This window comes from Ctenopharyngodon idella, chromosome 8, assembly GCF_019924925.1.
Source record: "Ctenopharyngodon idella isolate HZGC_01 chromosome 8, HZGC01, whole genome shotgun sequence".
In the NCBI taxonomy this organism is placed as follows: Eukaryota; Metazoa; Chordata; class Actinopteri; order Cypriniformes; family Xenocyprididae; genus Ctenopharyngodon; species Ctenopharyngodon idella.
In genome coordinates, this window is record NC_067227.1 from 24,206,097 (window position 1) to 24,230,522 (window position 24,426).

At 36.6% G+C, this 24,426-nt stretch overlaps 3 protein-coding genes across 8 annotated transcripts; 1 reads left to right on the forward strand and 2 right to left on the reverse strand.

The window, feature by feature from the left end:
* Nucleotides 1-5: 5 nt before the first annotated feature.
* Nucleotides 6-11,331, reverse strand: fsd1 (fibronectin type III and SPRY domain containing 1). Of its 4 annotated transcripts, none has more exons than XM_051902021.1 (13): nt 10,977-11,331; nt 9,622-9,717; nt 9,269-9,400; nt 8,067-8,168; nt 7,751-7,773; nt 7,292-7,413; nt 5,675-5,884; nt 5,491-5,589; nt 4,874-5,021; nt 4,547-4,629; nt 4,202-4,453; nt 3,226-3,314; nt 6-2,524 (listed from the first exon to the last, which is right to left on the reverse strand). In XM_051902021.1, the coding sequence occupies exons 1-13, from the start codon at nt 10,989-10,991 to the stop codon at nt 2,414-2,416; spliced, it is 1,482 nt and encodes a 493-aa protein (XP_051757981.1). In that variant the 5' UTR covers nt 10,992-11,331; the 3' UTR covers nt 6-2,413. The 4 variants fall into 4 exon arrangements, with proteins under 4 accessions (XP_051757981.1, XP_051757980.1, XP_051757978.1 ...); XM_051902020.1 differs by having other exon boundaries at nt 9,610-9,717; XM_051902018.1 differs by lacking the exon at nt 6-2,524 and adding an exon at nt 2,535-2,783 and having other exon boundaries at nt 9,610-9,717.
* An 841-nt stretch (nt 11,332-12,172) lies between these two features.
* On the reverse strand, nt 12,173-17,812 carry ccdc181 (coiled-coil domain containing 181). 3 transcript variants are annotated; one of them, XM_051902016.1, is made up of 6 exons: nt 17,673-17,812; nt 15,576-15,695; nt 14,329-15,258; nt 13,698-13,871; nt 12,965-13,122; nt 12,173-12,869 (listed from the first exon to the last, which is right to left on the reverse strand). In XM_051902016.1, exons 2-6 carry the CDS (start codon nt 15,675-15,677, stop codon nt 12,698-12,700), a joined length of 1,536 nt encoding a protein of 511 aa, XP_051757976.1. In that variant the 5' UTR covers nt 15,678-15,695; nt 17,673-17,812; the 3' UTR covers nt 12,173-12,697. The 3 variants fall into 3 exon arrangements, with proteins under 3 accessions (XP_051757976.1, XP_051757977.1, XP_051757975.1); XM_051902017.1 differs by lacking the exon at nt 17,673-17,812 and adding an exon at nt 16,852-17,535 and having other exon boundaries at nt 13,698-13,844; XM_051902015.1 differs by lacking the exon at nt 17,673-17,812 and adding an exon at nt 16,852-17,535.
* On the forward strand, nt 17,783-23,391 carry cpox (coproporphyrinogen oxidase). The gene is made up of 7 exons (XM_051902024.1): nt 17,783-18,370; nt 19,440-19,583; nt 19,767-19,877; nt 19,979-20,120; nt 20,416-20,634; nt 22,067-22,171; nt 22,645-23,391. Exons 1-7 carry the CDS (start codon nt 17,830-17,832, stop codon nt 22,727-22,729), a joined length of 1,347 nt encoding a protein of 448 aa, XP_051757984.1. The 5' UTR covers nt 17,783-17,829; the 3' UTR covers nt 22,730-23,391.
* Nucleotides 23,392-24,426: the final 1,035 nt, after the last annotated feature.

A 24,426-nucleotide genomic window follows, 5' to 3' on the forward strand; every position in this document is an offset into this window, starting at 1 on the left:
ATAAGTATGTTTGGCATTTGTTTTATTGACGTAACAGGTAGTGTAATAGTACGACTTTACAGTTTGACTTTTGTTCCAGACAAAAATGTTTAAAATGTTCAGATGTTTAAATAAAAGCATTGCAGATTATATTACATTAGCTTACTCACCCTCATGTCGCTTCAAAACTGAATGACTGACTTTCTTTTGAGATTGCTCTTTTCAATGCAATTACAATGTGGAGCTTTCAGGCATTGAAAATAATTCAAAAGCAGCCTATGTTGTCCAAACATCTTGTTCCATACATTTCTTTTGAAGTCATTTGATAGCTTTGTTTGATTAACAGACTGTAATTTAAGTCTTTCAATAAAAAAAATCCTAGTTCTCTTTGGAGAGTTAATGAGAGTAGCAGCGATGTCCGATTCATGAATGAATCATTCTTTTGAGTCGGCTCTTTTCAGTGAATCGGTCAATCTAATTCAGTCACAGAGTCAGACTGATTTTGTTCTGAGTTCAAATGTCGCCATGATCCATTTGCAGTGGTTCGAGTTAAGAGTTCACTTAAAGGTGCAGTAAGCAATTTCTGAGAAACGCTGTTGAAAGTGGATCAGACCGAGCGCCACAACATTTGTAGCCAAACAGCAGTAGGGGGCGTGTCCACTCATGATGGAAGAGGAGAGTGAGAAAGAGGGAGATTTGAAGAAAAATAGCAGTGTTGGGGAAAATTACTTTTAAAAGTAATGCATTACAATATTGCATTACTCCCTACAAAAGTAACTAATTGCGTTAGTTACTTTTTATGAAAAGTAATGCTTTACATTACTTTTGCGTTACTTTTTCCTCACCTGGGCTGGGTTTGCTTGTTTGTTTTTTAATAACAACAAAAAAAAAAGTTCTATTTTTGGCAAATGTTAAGGCCCTTTCACACCAAAAGTGAAATGAATAAGCCTCAGGCTGAGGGAAAAGCATATTTACACCTGTACAGTAGAGAGCGCAGCTCAAACAAACCTTTCAGCTGTGCTGTCATTCTGGATTAAAGAAGCTAGGATACAGGAGAAGGAAGTTTAACACTCTTATCTCTAAATCTAATCTAAAGTAATTTATGTGTATTAGTATAGTTGAATTACATCATTGAAGGTCAGCAGCAAAGGAATTGGTAAATAAAGTGAGATTAAATACATAAAGTATATTTGTGTAATTTAATATAGTTAATTATTACAGGCTTGCGTACAATTCTGAGATTGCATTTCACTGTTTTTATTAATTTTGAGGAAAATGTTTTTGAGCAAGTGAGATGAGTGAATGCATGTTCACATGTAGTCTAGAACTACAATAACCATCATGTTCACACAGCGCACAACGTGCACTTTATTTCTCTCAACATAGGGACAGAAGAGCTGTTAGTCAATAAATGTGAAAAAGTAACTTGGATATTTAAAAAAGTAATGCGTTACTTTACTAGTTACTTGAAAAAGTATATCAACAGTGTTTCTCAGAAATCGCATACTGCACCTTTAATGGGAATATTAACTTAACTATCAAAACAAAGTCATACAGGTTTGGACCAACTTAAGGGATGAGTAAACGATGACAGAAATTTCATTTTTGGGTGAACTATCCCTTTAAGAGGACAGCACTATGGCAAAGAATAAGTCTTCTGTAATATGTAATACATAATTGCAGCAGGCATACAGAAAAGTAAGGTCTGGTAAATATTTGCGTCAAGAACACTGAAAATGTACCTTTCTGGGTGACAGATTATGAACATGGACACACACAAACACACACACACACACACACATTGACCATGCACAACCAAATGGTTTGTTAAACCTGCCTCCCTCCTCAGATGCTGGAACTGCTGAATTAATACATTCTATAAAAGGCATTTGATGTCTATGATTAGCTTAAGATTATTGTGCTACTCTGATACTAAGTGTACATTTAAAAAGGTTTCACGGAAGCAGCTACTGTAGCAGATTTCCAGGCATATCATTTAAGACATTCAGTGTGTAAATATAATACAGTTTCAGATTTCAAACACCAACATGCTGCTGTTGCATTGAAATAACTGTTCAAATGTGGCTCAAATACTGTGGTTTGAATGAACTAATGCTAAAAACAATACAACGTATGGCCCTAGAGATATACACATGAACTCCAGGCTAATAAAAGCTCTTTGCATGTTTAAATAGAGCAATACCCCATCATGTCTTAATTCGGGACACTGAAAGGCACAGAATCCAGACCAGTGAGCTAAAAGGAATGAGGAAGGCAAACTAGAGCAGCTTTCCCCTGCGCTGGCAAGACATAATGATGATAGGAAGAGCCTCCAGGCTTTTTGCGCCAGTGTTGTGTCGGGGGTAGCCAGGTGTTCTCCAAACTTGTGCATACATGTAGCAGTTCTAGAGTATGTTTATCAGTGAAGTATGATCTAGGTAAGGCTGGCGTTAGAGCTGCTTGTATTACTGTTTCTCTTCTGACCGCTCAACACAATACTGGGTACCTGAAGGCCCGTCTGCACTGAGAAACTCCCATTCCACACCTATAGGGGGCGAAAGAGAGCATGAGGCTGATGTGTTTTTTGTAGAAACAAAAAATTGTTCGTATCACTGTGTATGAAAGTGCAGAGGAGGCCTCCTGAGCTCAAATTCAGATAATGGTAATGGCCGTTTCGTTTACGACGCGCTGTAAGAGGTAGACCAATCATAACAGACTGGGCCATCTGACCAATCACAGCAGAGTAGACTCTCGGAAAGTAGGGGTTTAGAGAGACAGAATCCTTTATTGAACCCTTTCAGACACTGTGAGAAAAGAGGTGCAATGTATATTATAAGAAATTTTTTTGACTTTGGATGCATGTAAACCTATTGCAGGAGACCTCCAAAACAAATTAGGAACATTGAAAATAGCATAATAGGGGCACTTTAAAAATCACTACATTTAAAGCACCTCTCTTACAACCATACACACGCAGACAAACATGTTGTGACTTGCATTTTATTTCTGTGCCTCTTGTGCCATGACCACTGCATTTTTTTATGATGGTGTGTCAAGTTAAAAATAGATGCACTCCATCTAGATGTTTTTGAACGCAAAAATGCATCCTACGTAAAGGACTCTGAAACACATCTGATTAGCTTAATTATACAAGGCTCATACAGACTGACTAGCCAACCTGAATGTGTTCAAAACATCCCTAATTTATATGTGATTTAATTGTAAATGAGCTATATTGTATCTTACCATAAAGGCTGGTATAACAGGCTGCTGGAACTTAGTTCTGAAGGTATGAAGGAGAGCTTTGGTTCTGGAGTTGTAAAAAGACAATGTGCCTGAAATAGGTGAGGAAAAGCTAGTTAGTTAACTAGTTAGTAGTTACAGAGATACTAGCCACTAGTGGTCGACCGATATGTTTTTTTTTTTTTTTTGATGGCCTATGCTGATATCTTACGTTGATATCTAGAGCAGTGACCAATGAAAGATGTGAATTATGTGATATATATTTGCTATAATTTAAAGAAAATAACATGCTGCAATTAAATGTACATTTATTTTACATATTTAATTAGAAAATATCATTTAAAAATGAATTAACATGAAACAAATAATTTGAACTATAATTTGAATAATTTGTAAAAAAAAAAAAAAAAAAAAAAAAACAGATTTATACTTTATATAGCAACTTATTGATTCTGTAATCAGATTTTAATATTTTTCTAAAAAAAAAAGGAAGTAAACACTGCAGCCAACAGTGTACTCCATAATCTAGTAAGTCTGTCTGGGAGTCATATTTTCTCAAATAAAGACCAGGTAACAATAATTTTACATACACAGTATGACATGAATATGGTATAGTGGGCAAACTGATATAGTGTCAACATAGTTTGAAATCAAAGTTTGTCGCTCATGCACATCCAGTGACAACTCTCCTGTCCACACGAATTTGCACAAAAGTCCTGGCACTGTCAACATAAAAGTCCCGCTTCCAACATATCAGCCAAACAGAAAAACGTATTTAAAAAATTCCAAATATCGGCAAAGCTGATATATCGGTCGACCACTATATAAAATGTACAATAAGTGACTGCTGCAACTAGCTGCTTCTGACACAGAAAACACCATCAGTTTGCTTTCGCCATAGCTACCAAGTTAGCTTCAGAGATAACAACAGGCAAGCCCTCATTTTCCCTCATTTTGTCATATTTATAGCTTAACTCACCCTCTTCGTAGTTGCAGTAAATGCCGATGCGGTCCGGAATGGAGCAGTCCAGTGTTCTGGCTTTATTGTTGTGCTTGGCTGTGAGGCTCTGCTGAAGCCAGTTGTTCAGGTGGATGCACCAGGAAGCGTTACTCTTCCCCAGCTGATCAAAGCGACCTAGAGACCTCAAAGCAATCCCCACTGCAAACGCCTTACTCTCCTTATCAAACCGTACCTCCCAGTAATGCTGCCCGGCATCGATCATGGTGTCTCCTGGACATTGGAGAGAAATTGGAGAGTTTTTGAATGAATTCTTCTTGAAAAGACATTCTTCGATGTCTTGTATCTCTTCTTGTGTTGACTCACCCAGGACAGTGTAGGACTCTGCTGTGAAGCGGTCTCGGCCCACTCTAGCAGATGGAGCTCTTTTGGGGGACATCATGGCTGTCCTGAGGGAGAAAACTAATTATGAGATGGGACAGGCACAACAGTTTATCTGGCTTATGGCTGGGTAAACACACAAGCAAAGGCTGCTTTTGGCATACAAACATTTTAGCCAATGACAGCATATGTTTTCTGACTATACCAGCCATGAGAAGCAATAACCAATTTAACGGCAACAGCTTTTCAGTGGCAATGCTGTCAATGTACAGCACATTTAAGTGTGAGAAGATATGTAGGTGTGAATCTAACCTGGCAGGAGAATGCATGGGAGAGCTGGTCCTGTTCTTTTCCTTACGAATGTCCTGGACCTTCCCACCACTGCTGTCCCATTCCACACTGAGATCCTCCACCTTCAGGTTCTGATGAGCTGAACCTGCATCCAGTTTAAAGACGAATGCTGGAAGCAAACGAGAAGGAGAGATAAAGGTAAGAGGTTAAGTTTATTTTTCTTGATTATTCCATGTTTTCAACACCTCCCATGTTACGTTACATTTGGGGAAAAGTTTAATTGCAATTTTTTGGATAAAAATTGTGAAATTTAAAATGTGATAAGGTTTGCTGTGCTTGTTTTGTGATTATATATCAATATGACTATATCAATATGACTATATAATAATAATATTATATTATTGTTATTATTGTTATTTTCAAATTAATTACACAAAATTACCATGTTAAATTGACAGCCCTAAAATTTATTTCACAAAGAGGCAGATGTACTACAGTTGTGGTCTCTGAATCAGTCTTTAACAGACAGTTTTAGTAGGGGTAGTGCTTTGTAACCTCTGTAAGACTCTTTTCTATGAGGAGAAGAAACGTCACGCCTCATTACCCTCTGTGTGTGTATGTGCGTAAGTGCAACTTACCATGTGTTTCTAGAGTAACCGGCTCTGAAAATTCACCCGCCACAGCTTTATTGCACGCCTTCACTCTAAAGGTCATGTAACGCGTGTCAAAACGAAGGCCTAAAAAACAAATTACATCATGTTTAACGCTTTATCAAAATCTCCTCAAGAAAAGATCACATCCAAAACAAACATCAGCACTTACCTGTGAGTGTGTACTCAGTTTCTTTTATCCCTTCCATCACCATCCAGGGATAGTCTTCTCGAGCCCGAGGTGGACCTTCATGATTGGTTCTCCGGTATTCCAGGATGTAATGGTCGATTTTGGTGTCAGGTTCAGGTAAGGTCCACACCACTGTGACTGTGTTATCAAACACCTGGCATTCAGCCAAGTTAATTTCTGGCGTGGCAGGCACTAAAGTAGAGAGGAACGGAGATATCTGATACTGAAAACCATTGTTCAGAGATATTAGCAAAAGCCTAACATTTTCATGAGTCATAATAATCTGGATTATGTTACATGGGAATTCTGACATTATTATTGTTCAAAATGTATATACACGCACGCACACACACACACACACACATATATCTATATATATATTTTATTTCACAAAGTGTATATATAGTTTTAATTGGTTTGTAGTTTATAAATTACTTTAATTATTATAATATATTAATTAATTAAAAATCTAACTTGATTTAATTTTATCATAAATACCATCATATGACCCAGCCTCAGGCTGTATTGAGGGATTACTTCTGGTATATTTAGTTTATTTAGTAAAAACACAAAGTACGTTTACATGCACAACAAAAACCGGTTTTAACGGTTTTTAAGAAAATTTGTCTGCATTTATGTGAAATGTTATGTGAAGTATTGTGTTTTATCTCTGTTCTTGACATCAATACTGTTACACTATCAAATATATTGACACTCCATTCGTTGACATGACGCCAATAAACAGGGTTGCCAAGTTTGCTGTTTTCCCGCAATCGGGCTGCTTCTAATCTGTTGCTGCGGGTGAACTTTTTTCTCGCTTGTCAAAGGTTTGACATTTTGCAGAAATTGTAATCGACTGAAATGCTTGTATTTAAATATTCCACATTCTACTAATGATAAAACTGTGCTAGATGATGAGTTTTGTGAGGGAGGGGCCTTTAGCCCGGAACACACCAAGCTGACGTTCGGCCATCGGGCAGTTTTTGTTTGTAAGTTTTCTCAGTGTGTTCCTCACCGTTGGCTGAAGTTGGTCCTCGTCGGCTTTTTTCGGCCGATTCGATATGTTGAATTGGCGTCGGAGCTCGTCGGTCAGTCGGGCCATCTGATCATTCTGATTGGCTGTTCAGCTACTGCCACCTGCTGGTACGGAAAGGCATTTCTTCTTACGCAGGTGCAGAACGGACATGCTACTTGGCCGTCGGTTTGGTGTGTCAGGGCAACTTTGGACCCAGACGCTGCCGAAGTGAGCCAACCCCGCAGTCTGTTTTCGTCGCCACTAGTTCGTCGGTGTTGGCTTGGTGTGTTCCGGGCTTTTGAGCTCCTTTATGAAAACTGTTTATGATTACTACTTGGCTATATAATGAAGTTGAAATTGTGTATTATGCATAACAGTGACTGTAAAACATGTATTTTAGGTATGGCATATATTGAGTTTTGATATTTGGCTATTTTTGATTGGCCTTTGGGTTGGTTTTATTACACAGACCTGGCAAGTCTGCTAATAAAACGGTTTACGTGCAAAGTAGGCCGAAATCTAGGTGTGTCGACTAGGCTTCGCTTAAACTGTTTATGACCTTTCCTTATTGATGCTACACCGACCTGGAAGAAATGTGATGGCCTGCAGCATGTTTCTTTCCTGAGTGAAGTCCACCATCATGTGATTCATACTGTCGCTGGCCTTTGCTTTCAGGGACAGACGAAACGCTGGAGCCATAGTTACACTGCAGACACACAGACCCGCAATAAACACTTACGGTCAGTCTACAAACACAATAAACTCCTGACAGACTGAGAACAAGAACATGGGAATGTCATGAAGGAAAATGTCAATGAGGGCACAATAAATCACTCCATGGCATGCATTTACACAGGCACACAGCTGGGGAGTCAGACGAAATGAAAACTAATAAAAATGACTATAATTTGCTATAAAATATATATATACATATTAAATGAGTTAATAAAATGAATGAACTTTCAGAGGAGAAGTGTTTGAAGATGTTCTACACTGTGGATTGAACTCAATCAAAGATCTAAGTATAGGCAGTTGTACAGTACCTATCCTTTATGTCTTTGGCCGCCTGCAGCAGAGAGGAAAGAGAAAAAAGAAGGGACAGAGAGAGAGAGATAGGGAGCAAGAGAACTGAGTCTCATTGAGTCTCAACAACACACAATACATCAGTCATACCAGCACGTGTTAGCAGAAAAAGCCAGCAGCGTCTGACACAATTTTCCACTTTGTTAGAGAAAGCAACAGCAGTGCCAAACGGTTGTAAACACACAATCAAATAATCATCGTAAATGCTTTATCAATGTAAATAATAAGTCTGAATAGATGAGCTGTAATAGTGTAAACATTCCAAGTGGGCGTTACCCGAGTGAAGCTGTCATTCTCAGATGAGCAGAGCGTCTGATTGGCTAATTCCAGCAGCTCCTCTGAGCTCTCTAGGGCTTTGGTGCATGCGCTCAGCTGACTCTGAAAAGACCGACAGAATATAATTATAATATTACTGGACAATTACATAATCCAGTTGAAGTTTAACACATGATTAGAATGGTTTACAAACTCTACTCGTCTATAGTGACTATATAAACTTTTGGTAGTCTTATCAAATTGATTTATTTAACAGTATGCTAAATTGTTGTAGCATACTTGTATTTGCATACTGCTATTATTCTTAGAACTGGAGGCTTAACCTTATTTGCACTTGATTTGAATGCTTTTCTACATTGCTACTTTGTTATTTTGCTACAGTTTGTATGCTACCTGTTCTAGTAATTGCCTTTTAGGCAAAAATGGCATTTTAAAATGTATTAAAATAGAAAACAGTTATTTTAAATTGTAATATTTTTTCACAGTATTACTGTTTTACTATATTTTTGATCAAATAAATGCCTTTGTGAGTGTAAGAGACTTCAAAAAATATTAAAAAAATCTTAGACCCCCAAACTTTTGAACAGTGTTCAAAAAAAAAAAAAAACTTCAATTGTCTTGATTGTCTTGTCACAGAGTTTCAGATATGACAAAATACTGATTAGAATAATATAATATAACATGGAGTATATAATAACTGCAAACACAAGGGTAAAACACGAGCGGATAAAATGGTTCACCTAAATATTTTCACATTGCGACTTTAGGGTCATACATACAGGAGGATGTGCTTTGAAATTATAGTCTTCCAAGTAAGTAAAATTTACTTTGACCTCTGTCATTACACTTTTAATGACAGAGGTGAAAGTACAGGTTTAATGGTGAAGAATGTGTGCTGTAAAATGCCTTGTTTCAGATGTGCACGTACTCAAGGATGGATTATACACACACACAGACACTGTAATCCTCAAGGATTTCTTATTATCCTTCTCTTAACATGACACATCTAAGTCATGCACAAGCTCTAAAGCCGTCTCACTCTGCCTTTTACTGATTATATCTGATCACTATTTTACTGATTATACTAATTATATTGGATATCTAGAAAATATAAAACATTTGAATTCATTTAGGTTGAATTTGTTAACCTGTATTATGGCTAGGGATCATTCCAAAGAGCTGGGCTCAGACAGCGCTCTCACCTGTAGCTCATATGTGCGGCTGGCTCTTTCCTGCTTGATGCGTGTCACCATGCCCTCTTTCAATTCATCCAGGACAGCATGCAGAGAACTAAACTCTGACTCCAGATCCTCCTGCACTCGGTTTGAATTCGTCTGCAAACAACACAACCATAGCGAAAGCTGCATTGACTTGTCTTTATTGTTTAAAACTATTGCTATTGCAAATTGCTGATTTAGTAAAATGTGTCTAGGCAAACATTGTGCTTGCAACACATTTGGGCCATCTGAGAGCTGACAAAGACATTTCGATATTCATCAAACAGTTCACTAACTAAATGTGAGTAAAAAAAGAGAAGGCTTACTGTATTGTTTACCTCTAGGTTCTCTAGATTCTGCTTTAGACAGCAGACGAAGTTCTGAATTTCCTCGTTCTTCAGAGCCAACGTAGTGATAATCTTCCTCAGTGACTCCTGAAACATGCAGGTAAAATGCATTCATACACTGAGTCATAAAAGACCAAAACTTAATCAAACCAATAATAGGTTGACAATGGCTGCTCGTGCAGGGCGGAGAACTGTCAAACAAAGCAGATAAAGGTTTTTACCAGAGTTCATTGCTATAGTCCTATTAGAATTGTATTGCTTTGCATTACCAATTTTGTGTAGCAGAAGTGACAAAAAATATTTTTAAAGCATATAAATATAAATTATATTTTGACAATTTTACACCTTTAATTTAAATGATATAAATATATTATATAAATATTATATAGAATTAATATATAACTTTTTTAACTTTTATTGCTATGCATGTTTTTTAAGCTGATGGCTCGTCATGTGATCTTAACAATAAACAGCTTTATGTAGAAGACTGATATGACTGGAATCATTTTAATATTTCTCAAAAATGCTATTTATTATTATAATGTATTTTTACTATAAAAAATACATTTTAATTAACAAAAAATTACTGACTGCACCTTTAACACAATTTGTTTGATGTCATTCTGATGATATTTTCCCCATCGGCGTCATTATTTCATTGTCTATTTTTGAGTGTTGCCTTGGGGACACAAGTGCAGACTTGTAATGCACGTTAGACAGAGGAAGGAGAGTGAGCTGATATTACTGTAACTCATACAGGGTTGATCAGAAATGTCATGTTTCATTCTCATCTCATCCAGGCTACTTGCATTGGATTAAGTCACTGATGATGAGCCACACACAGAAGCGGCTTTATATCCGGGGCGCGTCCCTGAAGCCTGAAGCTTCTAACAATACAGGCCGGTTTGGGGTTTCCCTGCACCAAAATTTGTTCTGGGTTGTGGGGTTCATCCACGACTACACAAAAATATTATTTCGTCCGTTAAGAACATTTCCTCTGATAAATATTTTAAAACAATACACGTTTCATGTTTCAGAGCTTGCGAGAACCGGGGCGGTTTCTGTTTTTTCAGACTCACTGTTGTTGATCAACTTGGGGAAATCTTCATGTATGTATCATGCGTTTAAAACACTGTGGAAATCCTAACGATGTGAAGTTGTTACTTCCAGACTGTCTTTCATAAGGACACATTTCCACTTACACAATGGGCGGAGGACATTTGGAAGTGAAGCTACAAGCTAACGGTATTTCGTATTTTGTATCTCTTTTATAACGCAGCATCTTCTGTCTTTTTCATCAGACGCGTATCAGTGATAATTTCTCTATAACAGCAGTTGCTTCTTACCTTCTGGTCGTCCATGCTGTCAGCATGCAGCACCCGTGTCAGATATTCTCAGGATATTTATCCCAGGTCGTCCGCTATAGCGCTCCTCCGCTGGTACTGATGTTGCTATGGAGCATTGCATCCCTCAACAACTCATTAGCTACAAAGCGAGTTCTGCGCAGACGCACAACAAGGATGCTGGGTAATGTAGTTTTCCTAATATATCTCGAAACACAAATGTGCACTGTTATTGTTCAACTTGCCTGTCATTTAAAATTTTGAAAAATACTGAGTTCTGTTTCATAATTAATGTGTTTTTCTTTTGTCAATGTATATACTATTGATAAGTATAAATGTGTACATTTGTTACACACATACCAGTAAACACTGATTTCTCATGTTGAATATAGCCTACACTTATGATTTTTAAAATGTTTTTAAAAGAAGTGTCTTATGCTCACCAAGGCTCCTTTTATACTTGATCAAAACTACAGTAAAACAGTAATACTGTGAAATATTCTTACAATTTAAAACCGCTGTTTTATACTTTAATATATGTTAAAATATACTTTATTCCTGTGATGGCAAAGCTGAATTTTCAGCATCATTACTCCAGAAATCATTTTAATATGCCAATTTGATGCTTAATTATTATTAGTCCTCAATTATTAATAATGGTCCTTATTATTACCAGTGTTGAAAACAGATTTTTTTGTTTAATATTTTTGTGGAAATCGTGACACATTTTTTTCAGGGTTTTTTGATGAATAAAAAGTTCAAACGAACAGCATTTGTTTGAACTAGAAATCTTATAATGATGATAATTAGAAGAAATGTTTCTTGAGCACCAAATTAGCATATTAAAATGATTTCTGAAGGATCATGTGACTGAAGACTGGAGTAATGATGCTGAAAATTCACCAACTATTTATAATGCCTGTGGCACATAGGTAGTTAATGCATAAATGGACTTTTTTTTATCAACATTAAGATTATACGTTTCAATTTGCAAAGTATGAATGAGTATATATTAGGTCCAGTGACTGGTCACCATATTTTAAACGTTTTTATAATTTAAACACATTTTTGCCTTCACTAGCTTTTTAATGATCCTGCAGTTACCAAATATATTTTACAAGTACAAAAAATCCATATAATCCTTCAGTTAATATGAGGTCATCAAAGCTGCATGCATAATAATTATAAAAGAAATGTAGTTTGGAATGAAATACAACATTTTACTTTGCAGTGAATTTCATGCCAACTACCCAATATAGATCACTGAAGCTTTGGGTCTGAGCTGCTGCATTTCTATGCTATTCTGCAGCAGACAGGACAGCAAATTTACAGGATAGCCAGCTAAACAAAAAATGACAATATCTGATGACTCAGCATTTTCACAAAACTCCATTAAATCACTTTGGTGTAGCAATTATTTTAAGTGCCTAAAGCTGTTGGATCATGGACATCCACTCGAGCACCTGTTTGATCTCTGTGAACTAAAAAAGGATGAATAGAAAATTAATAAAAGAGAGCTCCTGTTTGTGTTCCTAGCCACATGATCTTTCATCCACTGTATCAGGAAGATGAGACAACAGATCTTTGAGAAGTTCGATAGAACGGTAACCATAGATACAGATGAATGGGTGCCTTTTTAAGCAGTAACCACAGTATTTGCTGAATTGGAGGAACTTCACATTCAGGTTGTAACAATGGTCAGATGTGTATATAGTACGAGGTGATCAGTAGTGGTATACATAGGGGTCACTGAATCGGAAGGGTTTAATCTCATTGACAGTGCAGACGAGGTCATGCATGCGTCTTGCTCTTCGCTCCTCTAGCACGAGCCTGCGTGAGCGCTCTCGTGCTGCCTGCTGTTCTGCTCTTTTCTCTGTACGCTTTCGTCTCAACCATCTATTGTCCAAAAGAACAAGAGGGAAATGCTTGCACATTAGTTTTAATTGCAATTCTTTTCAGATTTTAGAAGAACAATATGGTGCTGAACTCACTGCCTGAAGGCCTTCTCACTCTCCTCTCGGCTGTGAAGGCAAAAGCCGCTCTCCTTTTCCAGTCTCTTCATCTCTTCTACCTGCTTGTCTTTGAACTGCTGTTCCTGTTTCTTCTGGAGCCAATTTTTAAAGGCCTCCTCTGGGTCACCACAGTCCCTCTGACAGAACAACAAAAACAATTAAAGTGATTATCTGTTTAATGGCATCAATTAATGGATTTCTAAATGGGTCTAAAATAATTGTCAACAATGCTCAAACACACCAGGGGCAAGAGAAAAGCTTTTCACAATTTTGCCCCTGGTGTGAAAATTGTGAAAAGCGCTATACAAATTTAACTGAAAATCTACTAGTGGGTAGAAAAACACTGTTAACTATGCAAAGTATAATATTTTTCCAGGAAAAAAAAACTGAAGTAATGGCTGCTGAAACTTCTAGCATCACAGGAATATATTAAATTGTATAATATATATTAAAATACAAAACAGTTATTTAAATTGTAATAATATTTCTGAATATTACTCTTTGTACTGCAGCTTTGGTAAGAATAATATACTTTTTTCAAAACATACATATATATATATATATATGTTTTATAATGACATAATCATAATATAAAAAGATACCATGTTGTCTTTATAATAATAAAATATAATTAATAATATACAGCCTTTATATGGGGGGTCCTTGGAATCAAAAAAATTTCTAGTTAAATGGCTCCCCCTAGTGGACATACCATGCAGCTCATCCTTTCCATTTCCTGGGCTTTCTGAACTCTCCTCTCCTCCAGCAGCTGCTCTCTTTTCCTCATAAGCCACGATCGGAAGGCTATCTCGTTCTCCTGACGTTTCTGTTCCTCTTCCTCCTTTTTCTTCAACTCATCCTGAAGAAGCAAAGAGGGAGGAGAAGTCTAAAAAAAACGTTAGCCGTATTTGAAATAAGCTGTCAAATAGAAAGTGAAATCAGATTTTACAATACATTAAAGGGATAGTTCACCCAAAAATGAAAATGTTGTCATTGTTTACTCACACTCATTTTGTTTCAAACCTGTATGAGTTTCTTTCTTCTGTTCAACACACAAGAAGATATTTTAAAAAATGTTGGTAACCAGACAGTTGACAGCACCCTTTGACTTCCACAGTATTTCTTTTCCTACTATGGAAGTCAAAGGGTGCTGTCAACTGTCTGGTTAAACACATTCTTTAAAATATCTTCTTGTGTGTTCAACAGAAGAAAGAAACTCATTCAGGTTTGGAACAACATGAGTGTGAATAAACAATGACAATATTTTCTTTTTTGGGTGAACTATCCCTTTGAGACAGAAACTGATACTATACTGATTTTAAAACTGACAAATCACATTACACCTCTTTGGCTTGCCTCTCCCTCCGCTGCTGAAGTTTGGCCAGTAATTCTTTCTGCTGTGGTGACAGGGTGAAGGTAGCATGTGAAGGAGCTCCATTTGCAGACTGGACCCTGCGCTTGGTGCCCTGGACGGATGCTCCCCTTTGGGACGGTCTGGCAGAACTAGGCCTATTTCTGTGCTTCGGTGGAGGTTTGGGGATGTACAAAGACTCAGTGCCAAGGGGAAAAGGTGAGGTAGAATTCTGTCTTGGAGAGGATACAGGACTCTTGCTGAGATGGAGACCAGGCTCACTTTGCCGTGAAGACGCTCGCTGATTGTCATTGTGAGAAACCGACAATGGAGGAAGCAATCCTTGACTTTCCACCTCCTTTAGACTCACCAGATCAAACTTTCCATCTTTTTCAACCAAAACCCGTCCTTCTTTCGTTCCCTCGTTGTGTTCATCCTCATGGTCTCCTATGTCGCTCACCTCTCTCTGAGAGATCTTCAGTCTCTGCATTTGTCCGGATACCTCTCGATCTTCCTCTAAGTCCCCGTAGGAGGCACTGTTGTTACTCTCTTGAGTGTCAAACTCCAGCGCAGGCACCACCAGGTCAACCAGAGTGTCTTTAAACTGCAGGCGCCTGCGGCGGCTCTGGTCTGGAGGATCCTGGTCCTGGAGTTGTTTGTTAGCCTCTTGAATCTTATCCAAAATGTATTTCTTCTCTTCATCGAGGTCTTCGTCGCTCTGTAAATGTGGAGAGGTTATAAGGTCGTCCCTGTCGGGATCTAACGCATCTTCTAATGGCTCCATAGGCGTTGGCCACCTTTCTTCTGCTTCTTCATCATCCGTTTCCCTGTGTTTGTGCGCATCCTTCTTTCTTTCTTCTTTAGGTTCATCTTCTTCAAGCTCTTTGTCGATCTGAGCTTCAATGTCATCATCATCTGGATCCTTTGTTGAAGAAAATAATGTGTTCAGTTTGAGAAAAACAGAATAAGAGAAGGAATAAAAGAAGAACGGCGGGTTAAGGAGAGCAAGTTCTCTGAAGAGTGAATCAGATACATAGAGCGTATGTGTTGAATAATGCAACGCCATGAGACATAGTTCTCTGGGTGAGTGAAAGTGTGTATGGATCTGTGTCAGTGGGGTGGATTTCACACACACGAGTACAGCGTCTGTGTAATGAAATACCACACACTATTCCAGAGGACTGTCTCCGAGATATGAACCTGTTTCTGCCATCATTGTGCATTCACTCACTCACTCACCTGTTCCTCACTCCTGCTCTCCTCGCTGATAAGCCAGTCCAGGTCTTTCTCAAAGTCATCCTCATACTCATCCGGAGTGTTTTTGACTGCAGAAACACTCATGCTCTCTTCGATTTCTCACTAAAACACAGCAAATTAAACATGGAGCACAATAGAAATCAAAAACTTGTCTCCCTTCTGTTTCCAAACAAAAAAAAAGATCATAGAATCATTTTATTGTTTATCAGTTACATAGATGACATACAGAAATACACATCACTTAAATGTACAGCACACTCTTGGTGTGTTTGTTGACATGGACATAAAATCCATATGCATTAGGGTTTTAGATTAAAACAGCTTGAAGTCTCATGAATTAGATGTCAGAGAGTTTCAGAAAGAGCAACACAGATGTGTAGACATGGAATCTGACCCATAATTCTCACTGAAATAAAATTAAATATAAAAATACTTATTTTATTTCAGCTAGTTACCAAAGCAACATTTCTCATTTTCATTCAGTTTTCCTTGATGTACTAAAGTAACTAAAACTACATTTTCCAAAAAAAAAAATGGCCTATAGAAATAATTAAAAAACAAAAACGGTAACACTTTACTATAAGGTTCACAAGTTAACATTAGTTAACTACATTAGTTAACATGAACTAATAATGAACTGCACTTTTACAGCTTTTATTAATCTTTGTTAATGTTAAATTCAACATTTACTAATACGTTATTAAAATCTTGTTAACATTAGTTAATGCACTGTGAACTAACATGAACAACTGTATTTTCATTAAGTAACGTTAACGAAGATTAGTAAATACAGTAACAAATGTATTGCTCATGGTTAGTTCATGTTAGTTAATACATTAACTAATGTTTAACTAATGAACCTTATTTTAAAGTGTTACCACAAAAACTAATAAAAATGGCTAAAACACTACAGTTTAACTACAGTTACAATAAAAACTAAATCAAAATATTAATAATAATCTCAGTGATACTAAAATAACACTGGTCCATAGTTGTTATTCATTCTTCTTTATTTATTTTTTCCTATTTAAGCCTATTTAAAGGGGGCTTTATATTTGTAAATGCCTGATATGAGAAATTTTACTAAATGCACTGCAATGCCAAAATAATGAATGTTAAATCTGCGTGATAAAATCAAATTTTAATGTGCATTAAGGCTAATAATACAACACAATACAAAACCTGGTGGTCGTCTCAGAACATCGGCTGATTTTAGAATTTAGTTATTTTCCCGCGCCTGAAAATGTACACAGCTTACCTGAAAAACTTCTGTATGGTGTTGCCTCGCGTTGAGTGCAAAAATAATGAGTGACAACAATTCATTAGCCGCCCTATATATTCTAGAGAGCTGGTCTCCACGCGCACCTATACATTAGAGAGCAGGTCGCCCTAATCCTCTTCTGGCCTCGGCTTCAAAGTAGCATGTAACAGGTGTTGCCATAGAGACACACAACACGGCCTGTCGTGGTGGCGCGCGCATGCGCAGGCTCTTTGTAAATGTAGAAGGTAGAGCCAGCCAGATTTTATCTGTGATACAGTTAGTGGAAAAATAAACAGTGTACAACAAAGGATAATTTGGTTTGTTTGGCCAAATCTTTATGAATAAACAAGTTTGTGTCCTTAATATCTTTACTTATTTCACCTTATGTTTTATTTATTGTCTATTCATATACTTTCAATGCTTTGGCAAAAGTCTTGCTGACATTTACACTTTCCTAGATTTCACTTTCTTACAAAAATCTTGTCAACAACATTAGCACAAAGGCAACAATTACTGTACATTAATATTATTATAATTAATAATATTTTTAAAGATATTTTATAAAAGGAAGAGTGTGAATTATAACTCAAAGAGCTTGGTCCTTTCGTTTTTGACAAATTTTTTAAAAGACTTATCTTTTTTAGGCAAAGCAAGGGAAGTATAATTATACAGCACATTTTCATACACAGTGCTTTTAATCATATCGGATGTACGTATCGTGTTTTAGCTTGTGTTTCACGTCTATGGTATATGTAGTCCGTATTGGATCGAATAAAGCACAAATTATATGTGGAAAAACTCAATTTCCCATAACACACCTCGACACGCATACAAACATCAAGACACGCCTCCGCGGGTAGAACTGTTGAAGAAGCTACGTGCAAAACTGCATATAGTTACTTTACGCCCATTTGTGATACTGTTATCAACTCACAGCTCGTGGACAGATACAGTTGTTCTCGCTCAGTAGACAAAATGACTTCTATAGCTTTGTGCACAATAAACAACTCAGCGAGATCAATAGCAAGACTGTGCCAAGCGTCCCGCTCTGCGCATGGTACAACTGATTTCCACTCTTTCGTATCCCGGTACTCTACCCTCCGTAAATGTGCCTTTCTTCCGGGAGGAAAATGGTCATTCATAAGAGCAGGAACGAGACAGATGTCTCAAGCATCGCCGGGGAGGATCTCACTCGGGCGGTACGGTAAAGGTGTATTTCTGGCTGCTGGAGCAGCAGCTGTCACTGGTGTTCTGGCGGCAGGTGTAAGTCACTTTCAGCGAGCAGAAATGGCAACGAAGATATCCAAGGTTGAAGAAGAGGAGGGAGACATGCGGGAGAGATGCAAGTCGTTCATGTCTCCACCAGTCACTGACATCAAGGTCTTAGAGCAGAGGAAAGACGCGATGTCTACGAGAATGGAGATGCTCATCATGGAGACACAGGCTGCATTCTGTAGAGCCCTTGAGGAGGTGGATGGAGGCACGTTTAAGGTGGACAGATGGAGTAGAAAAGAAGGTTGGCTCATTTTTGCTGCCCTACTTCACTAATATTATATGTGTTTCATTTAAAAACATGTTAAGTGTTGGTATGAATGAAACTTCTAAAATATATACCATAACTTAGTTAGTGGCATACAAGCCTTAGATAAAGTAGAGCAAACATTATGGTCCAAACAAGTCCTGATTTATTTTAAGGGTAACAGGTAGGGTGAATTCAGGGTGATTGGGACACTTTTTGGAAAAAGTGTCTCAATCAATGTGGAATATGGATAAGAACACGTCAGATAAGAACATAAGAAAAAAACATGATTTGGTAAATCATATTTATGACATAATTATGGTATAAAAAGTTTAAATTATGAAATAAAAAGTAGACATTTTTGTCATAATTATATAAAGCACACACTTTTGGCACAATAATAACTAAATAATAATTATTATTTTATTATTTAATATGTATTATTTACTTTATTATTATTTAATATTTTATTCTTTAAATATTATTACTTAATCTTACTTAATCTTGTAATTTTGACTTTTAATCATAATTTCTTTTTGTCAGAACTTGTTATAATTGTTTTTCTCAATTTTTTTTCTCAATTTTTGCTCTTGAGCTCATAATTTCAACGATTTATGTCATAAATTTGATTTTTTTTTATCTCATAATTATGACTTATATTTTGTCCCAGATGACGCACTATACATTTATATACTGCACAATGTACTCTTCTGTCTAGTGTATGAATTTTATAATTGGTTCTGTATCGGGTTTACCAATAAATGGCAAAATCTCGGTCCAAATTTAATTTTGGAAAATGGAAACATTCCATTTTGTTGTAATTGACTGATTGTAATTATTATTTAGTTATTATTGGGCTAAAAATGTGTGCTTTATTATTATATATTATAATCTGCTATAAAAGAATTAATTGTTCCATAAATCCATGATTCTTAACCAGGGGTTGAAGAGATTCAGATTTGCTTTAAACCTGTAAAACTGAAACATTAATAAATTAATTATTAGCTAGAAGCTTCATGCTGGTGTTACACTGTAACAAATCATGTTTTTCTTGTGTCTGCTAAAGGTGGAGGGGGTATCAGCTGTGTGATGCAAGATGGGAAGGTTTTTGAGAAAGCAGGTGTGAACGTGTCCGTGGTGTTTGGAGATCTGACTGAGGAGGCCGCCAAGCAAATGCGCAGCCGTGGAAAAGTTCTGAAAGGGAAAGATGGTGAGAGACTGACTTCCCTTTTCGAGGTGAATGCAGAGCATGACTGAAACCAGTTCCTTAAATCTTCAATTCTACTTCGTTTTTCATTTTGAGCTCAGTTTGGGAATGAGAGTGATTGAGAAGATGTGACGCGTGATGAATAAGTTATAGTTTTTACCGTTTAGCATTATCTCTGTGTTCCAGGGAAGTTGCCGTTCTGTGCCATGGGCGTGAGTTCAGTCATACACCCCAAAAACCCCCACATTCCCACAGTGCACTTCAACTACAGATACTTTGAGATTGAGGAAGCAGATGGTGAGTGTTTTGTTAAGTCATTTGAGGCTGTGTGAAGAGAGATGTTGTTATCAATGCCCACCACCCATCTCATTCTCTCTCCATCTCCCTCCTTCTCATAGGCACAAAGCAGTGGTGGTTTGGTGGAGGAACGGATCTCACTCCTGTTTACATTGATTTGGAAGATGCCGCCCATTTCCACAAGACTTTGAAGAATGCATGTGACAAGCACCATCCTAAATATTACCCAGACTTCAAAAAGTGGTAGGGATCTCATTAGTGTTGTGTGTGAATGGGGTGTGTTACAGCTGTTATGGGTGTGTGCATGTGTGCGGTGTATGAGTGTTCTATCTTCTGGGTGGATTTTAACTGTTCAGCAAAGATAAGATTTCCCATTATTTGCAGCTTCCAATGTATTGTGTGAGTCAACACTTGTGTTGTAATATCCTTTTAATGTTTTTTTTTCTTTTTTCTTCCTCTTTTTTTTTTGTAATTAAATAGACTTGCTTCCTAAATATTAGGCTAGCATCAGTAAATTTGTTTTTGTTTTTTTCTCAAGGTGTGACAACTACTTCTACATCCGTCACCGAGCGGAGACGAGAGGCATTGGTGGGATCTTTTTTGATGATTTGGATTCCCCCAATCAGGAGGAGGTGTTTAATTTTGTGAAGAGCTGTGCTAAAACTGTGGTGCCCTGTTACCTGCCCATAGTATACAAGCATCTAAATGACTCCTTCACCCCTGAGGAGAAGGACTGGCAGCAAGTCAGGAGAGGCAGGTTAGTTAAAGAGAAAGTCCATACTGATGTGGATTTCATTTTTATGTACATTACTGTTCAAAAACTTGGGTGCGGTAAGATGTTTTTTTAAATAAATTATGACTTATATTTAGCAAGGACGCATTAAATTGATCCAAAGTGACAGTACAGAAACCTTTTATACAGAAAAAAATGTATTACTCTTTTCAACACCGATGAATATGAGATCATGTGACACTGAAGACTGGAGTAATGGCTGCTGAAAATTCAGCTTTGCCGTCACTGGAATAAATAACATTTTAACATATATTAAAGGGTTAGTTCACCCAAAAATGAAAATAATGCAATTTATTACTCACCCTCATATCATTCTACACCCGTAAGACCTTCGTTCATCTTCGGAACACAAATTAAGATATTTTTGATGAAATCCGATGGCTCAGTGAGTCCTCTATTGCCAGCAATGTCACCGAACCTCTCAAGATCCAGAAAGGTACTAAAAACATATTTAAAACAGTTCATGTGAGTTCAGTGGTTCAACCTTAATATTATAAAGCGACGAGAATACTTTTGTGCGCCAAAAAACAAAATAACGACTTTTTAACAATATCTAGTGATGGCTGATTTCAAAACACTGCTTTGAAGCTTTACAAATCTTTTGTTTTAAATCAATGATTCGGATCGCGTAAACGAAGCCTTGTTTACTGAAATCACTGATTCGAAACAAAAAATTTGTAAACCTTTGAAGCAGCATTTTAAAATCAGCCATCACTAGATATTGTTGAAAAGTAGTGTTTTTTTTTTTTGGCACACAAAAAGTATTTTTGTCACTTTATAATATTAAGGCAGAACCACTGTACTCACATGCTTTCGAGTACCTTTCTGGATCTTGAGAGGTTCGGTGATATTGCTGGCAACCGAGGCCTCACTGAGGCATTGGATTTTATCAAAAATATCTTAATTTGTGTTTAAAGATGAACAAAGGTCTTACGGGTGTGGAACGACATGAGGGTGAGTAATTAATGACAGAATTTTCATTTTTATGTGAACTAACACTTTAAAAACAAAAATGTATAAATTGTTATATTTCACAATATTACTTTGTTTGATCATCTGAAACATCTTACTGACCCAAAAAGGTTGAATGGTAATATATATATTATTGATTTAAAGTATAATACTGAAGAACCATTATATAACCCACAACATACAGAACTATATAAAAAATTATATTAAAATATATACAATATAATATATACAACAAATATATATTAAAATTTAGATTTTTTTTATTCCGTTTCAGCAAATTCAGTTGCGCTTATCAATATTAATAATATTTATAGAACAATAATAAAGATATTAATAATATTTGATAATCATTATTGTAAATATATTTTTTCAAATGTACATATAAATGTTCAGTGGGTAACCAAAATGCCTTTGTTTTTCTTAGATATGTGGAATTTAATTTAGTGTATGACAGAGGGGTGAAATTTGGCCTGGCCACACCTGGGTCACGCATCGAGAGCATCCTGATGTCCCTACCGCTTACTGCAAGGTATGAGAGAACTGTGTCTATTACATCAGCTACTGCCTTTTACCAGGGATGATGATCTAGAGTTTTTTGTTGTTGTTGTTTTTTTTAGATCATTTTTTGAACTTTGTTTACTTGCATAATTTAAAGGAGTTATATAATACATTTTTTAATAATTATTTTTTTCCTGAGGTCAACTTATACCAAGTTTTTCACACCAAAACAGATGTAATTTATTTTTTACACAAGCATTATCCACTGACCCTTTTAGATTTTGCTGCTGTGCCTTCAAGAAAAGCCCCCTTTGCTGTAAAATGAGCTCATATGATAACCTCAAATCATAAATTCAATTTGTATTCCTTGTGATATGACCCTTTTAAAAACTCAAAGTAATGTTTGAAAGTAGCACTTCTTTCTTTAGTGTCTCAATTAATGTGTCTACTATTTTTTCTATTGTTTGATATTATAAACTCGCTAACATAAACGTTTAATTTTAGGTGGGAGTACATGCATGAGCCCACAAAAGGCACAAAGGAAGCAGAGATGCTGGAGGTCTTACGAAACCCTAAAGAATGGATCTGATTGAGAGGAAGACTCATTCGTCCACTCATCAATATTGGGTGGGAAATGTGAAAATGGAGGGTGTGTTTATCTCTGGATACCAAACATATAAGCAAACTCTAGATATTAAGACAGAACAACAACATTCAGTAAAATAGACTATGGCAGGACACATTCTTACCATTTGATTCATTGACTCTTTGCTGACTAACTACTACACGGCACAATTACTGGCTTGGCTGTAATGAACTCTCTATAATTGCCATTGGCTGTATGGATTCGCTGGAAAGGCAGTGTTTACTCCTGTGACAGTGTTACTTAGTTACAGCTTTGTTTCTGCTTGCACTGCTTTATAACTACTGGTGTATTCGAAAACTTTAATGACCTTGGTGTGCTGTTTTTAAATGGACATGTCAGTCACGTATGTCTAAAAGGTCATGTTTAACTTGAGCTGATGCAAGCGTCATGCCATTATTGCTTTTCTAGCACTGTTCGTTTTCTTTGTCTCACTTCAAGGCCATTTTTGTGTCCTGTCATGCACTAACAGATCTCTATTCCAGTACTGGCCTTTTTTCTTTCTTTTTTTAGATATTAAAATTATAATGAGGAATATTCTCAGGACATTGTAATGTTGATATTCTGTGTATTAAAAAAACAATAAAGTGTTTTTATATTTGGTTTAATTTTTGGTATGCTTCTCAGCAAAGTAGTTAAGGTGTTCGCAAATATAAAATCCATTCAGTTCCGACATGGCTGCTAAACTTTTAAGGATAAGAAAATCGTCTGATATGCGTTCAAGTTCACATTTGGCATGGTTAAACATTAATGATAATGACCAAATGTCTCTAAAGCAACAGAACATTAATTTTGTGTGATGTCCATTGTTTGGGCAAGCTGTTTTAGCATGCAAATCTGCTCATAAAGTTAATAAGTTACAACATAGAACAACCCCTGTGTGTTTGTTTGGATGGAGGCAGAGCTATTAACATTAGCCTATTTTAGCCCACCGGCAACTATAGTTGTCATTTTCCTTTTTTAAGTATTTTTCTAGATGTTATCCATGTTTTATGTCTCTATGACATGCAAGAAAACAACCAAATAAAGGATTTCAAGAACAAAAAAAAGGTATTCACTTCCTTCCTGTCACATGAGGCTGTCATCTTCCTACCCCTACTTCCAGGAAGCAAGGCGAAGGCAAACCCTCCCAAAGAAACATAATTCTCTAGAATCATCCAAACAAGACAAATCTTACAAGAGATCTATAGTTTTTGGCATACTTAGTCAAAAGTCCAAGCGGCAACTATAGTTGACTTGTAAGTACATATATCATGGGGAAATGGGGTATACTGTGGATAGGTTAATAAATCAAGGTTATTGGTCTTGTTTAATGCTTTTTGCTTTCATAATATCCCACCCAAAACATAAAAAAAAAAAAAAATGGGTTAAAAACAACCCAAGTTAGGTTGAAAATGGACAAACCTAGCAATTGGGTTGTTTTAACCCAGCAGTTGGGTTAAATGTTTTAAGCAAGCAATACAGTAATTTTTAAACAACAGTTGAGTTAAATAAAACTACCCAGTAGGGTGGACAAACATTTAACCCAACCGCTGGGTTTGTCCATTTTCAACCCAACTTTTTGGGTTGTTTTTAACCCAGCATTTTTTAGAGTGTAACTTCACCCTTTAACTGACATCTCTAATAATAGAATAAAATGAATA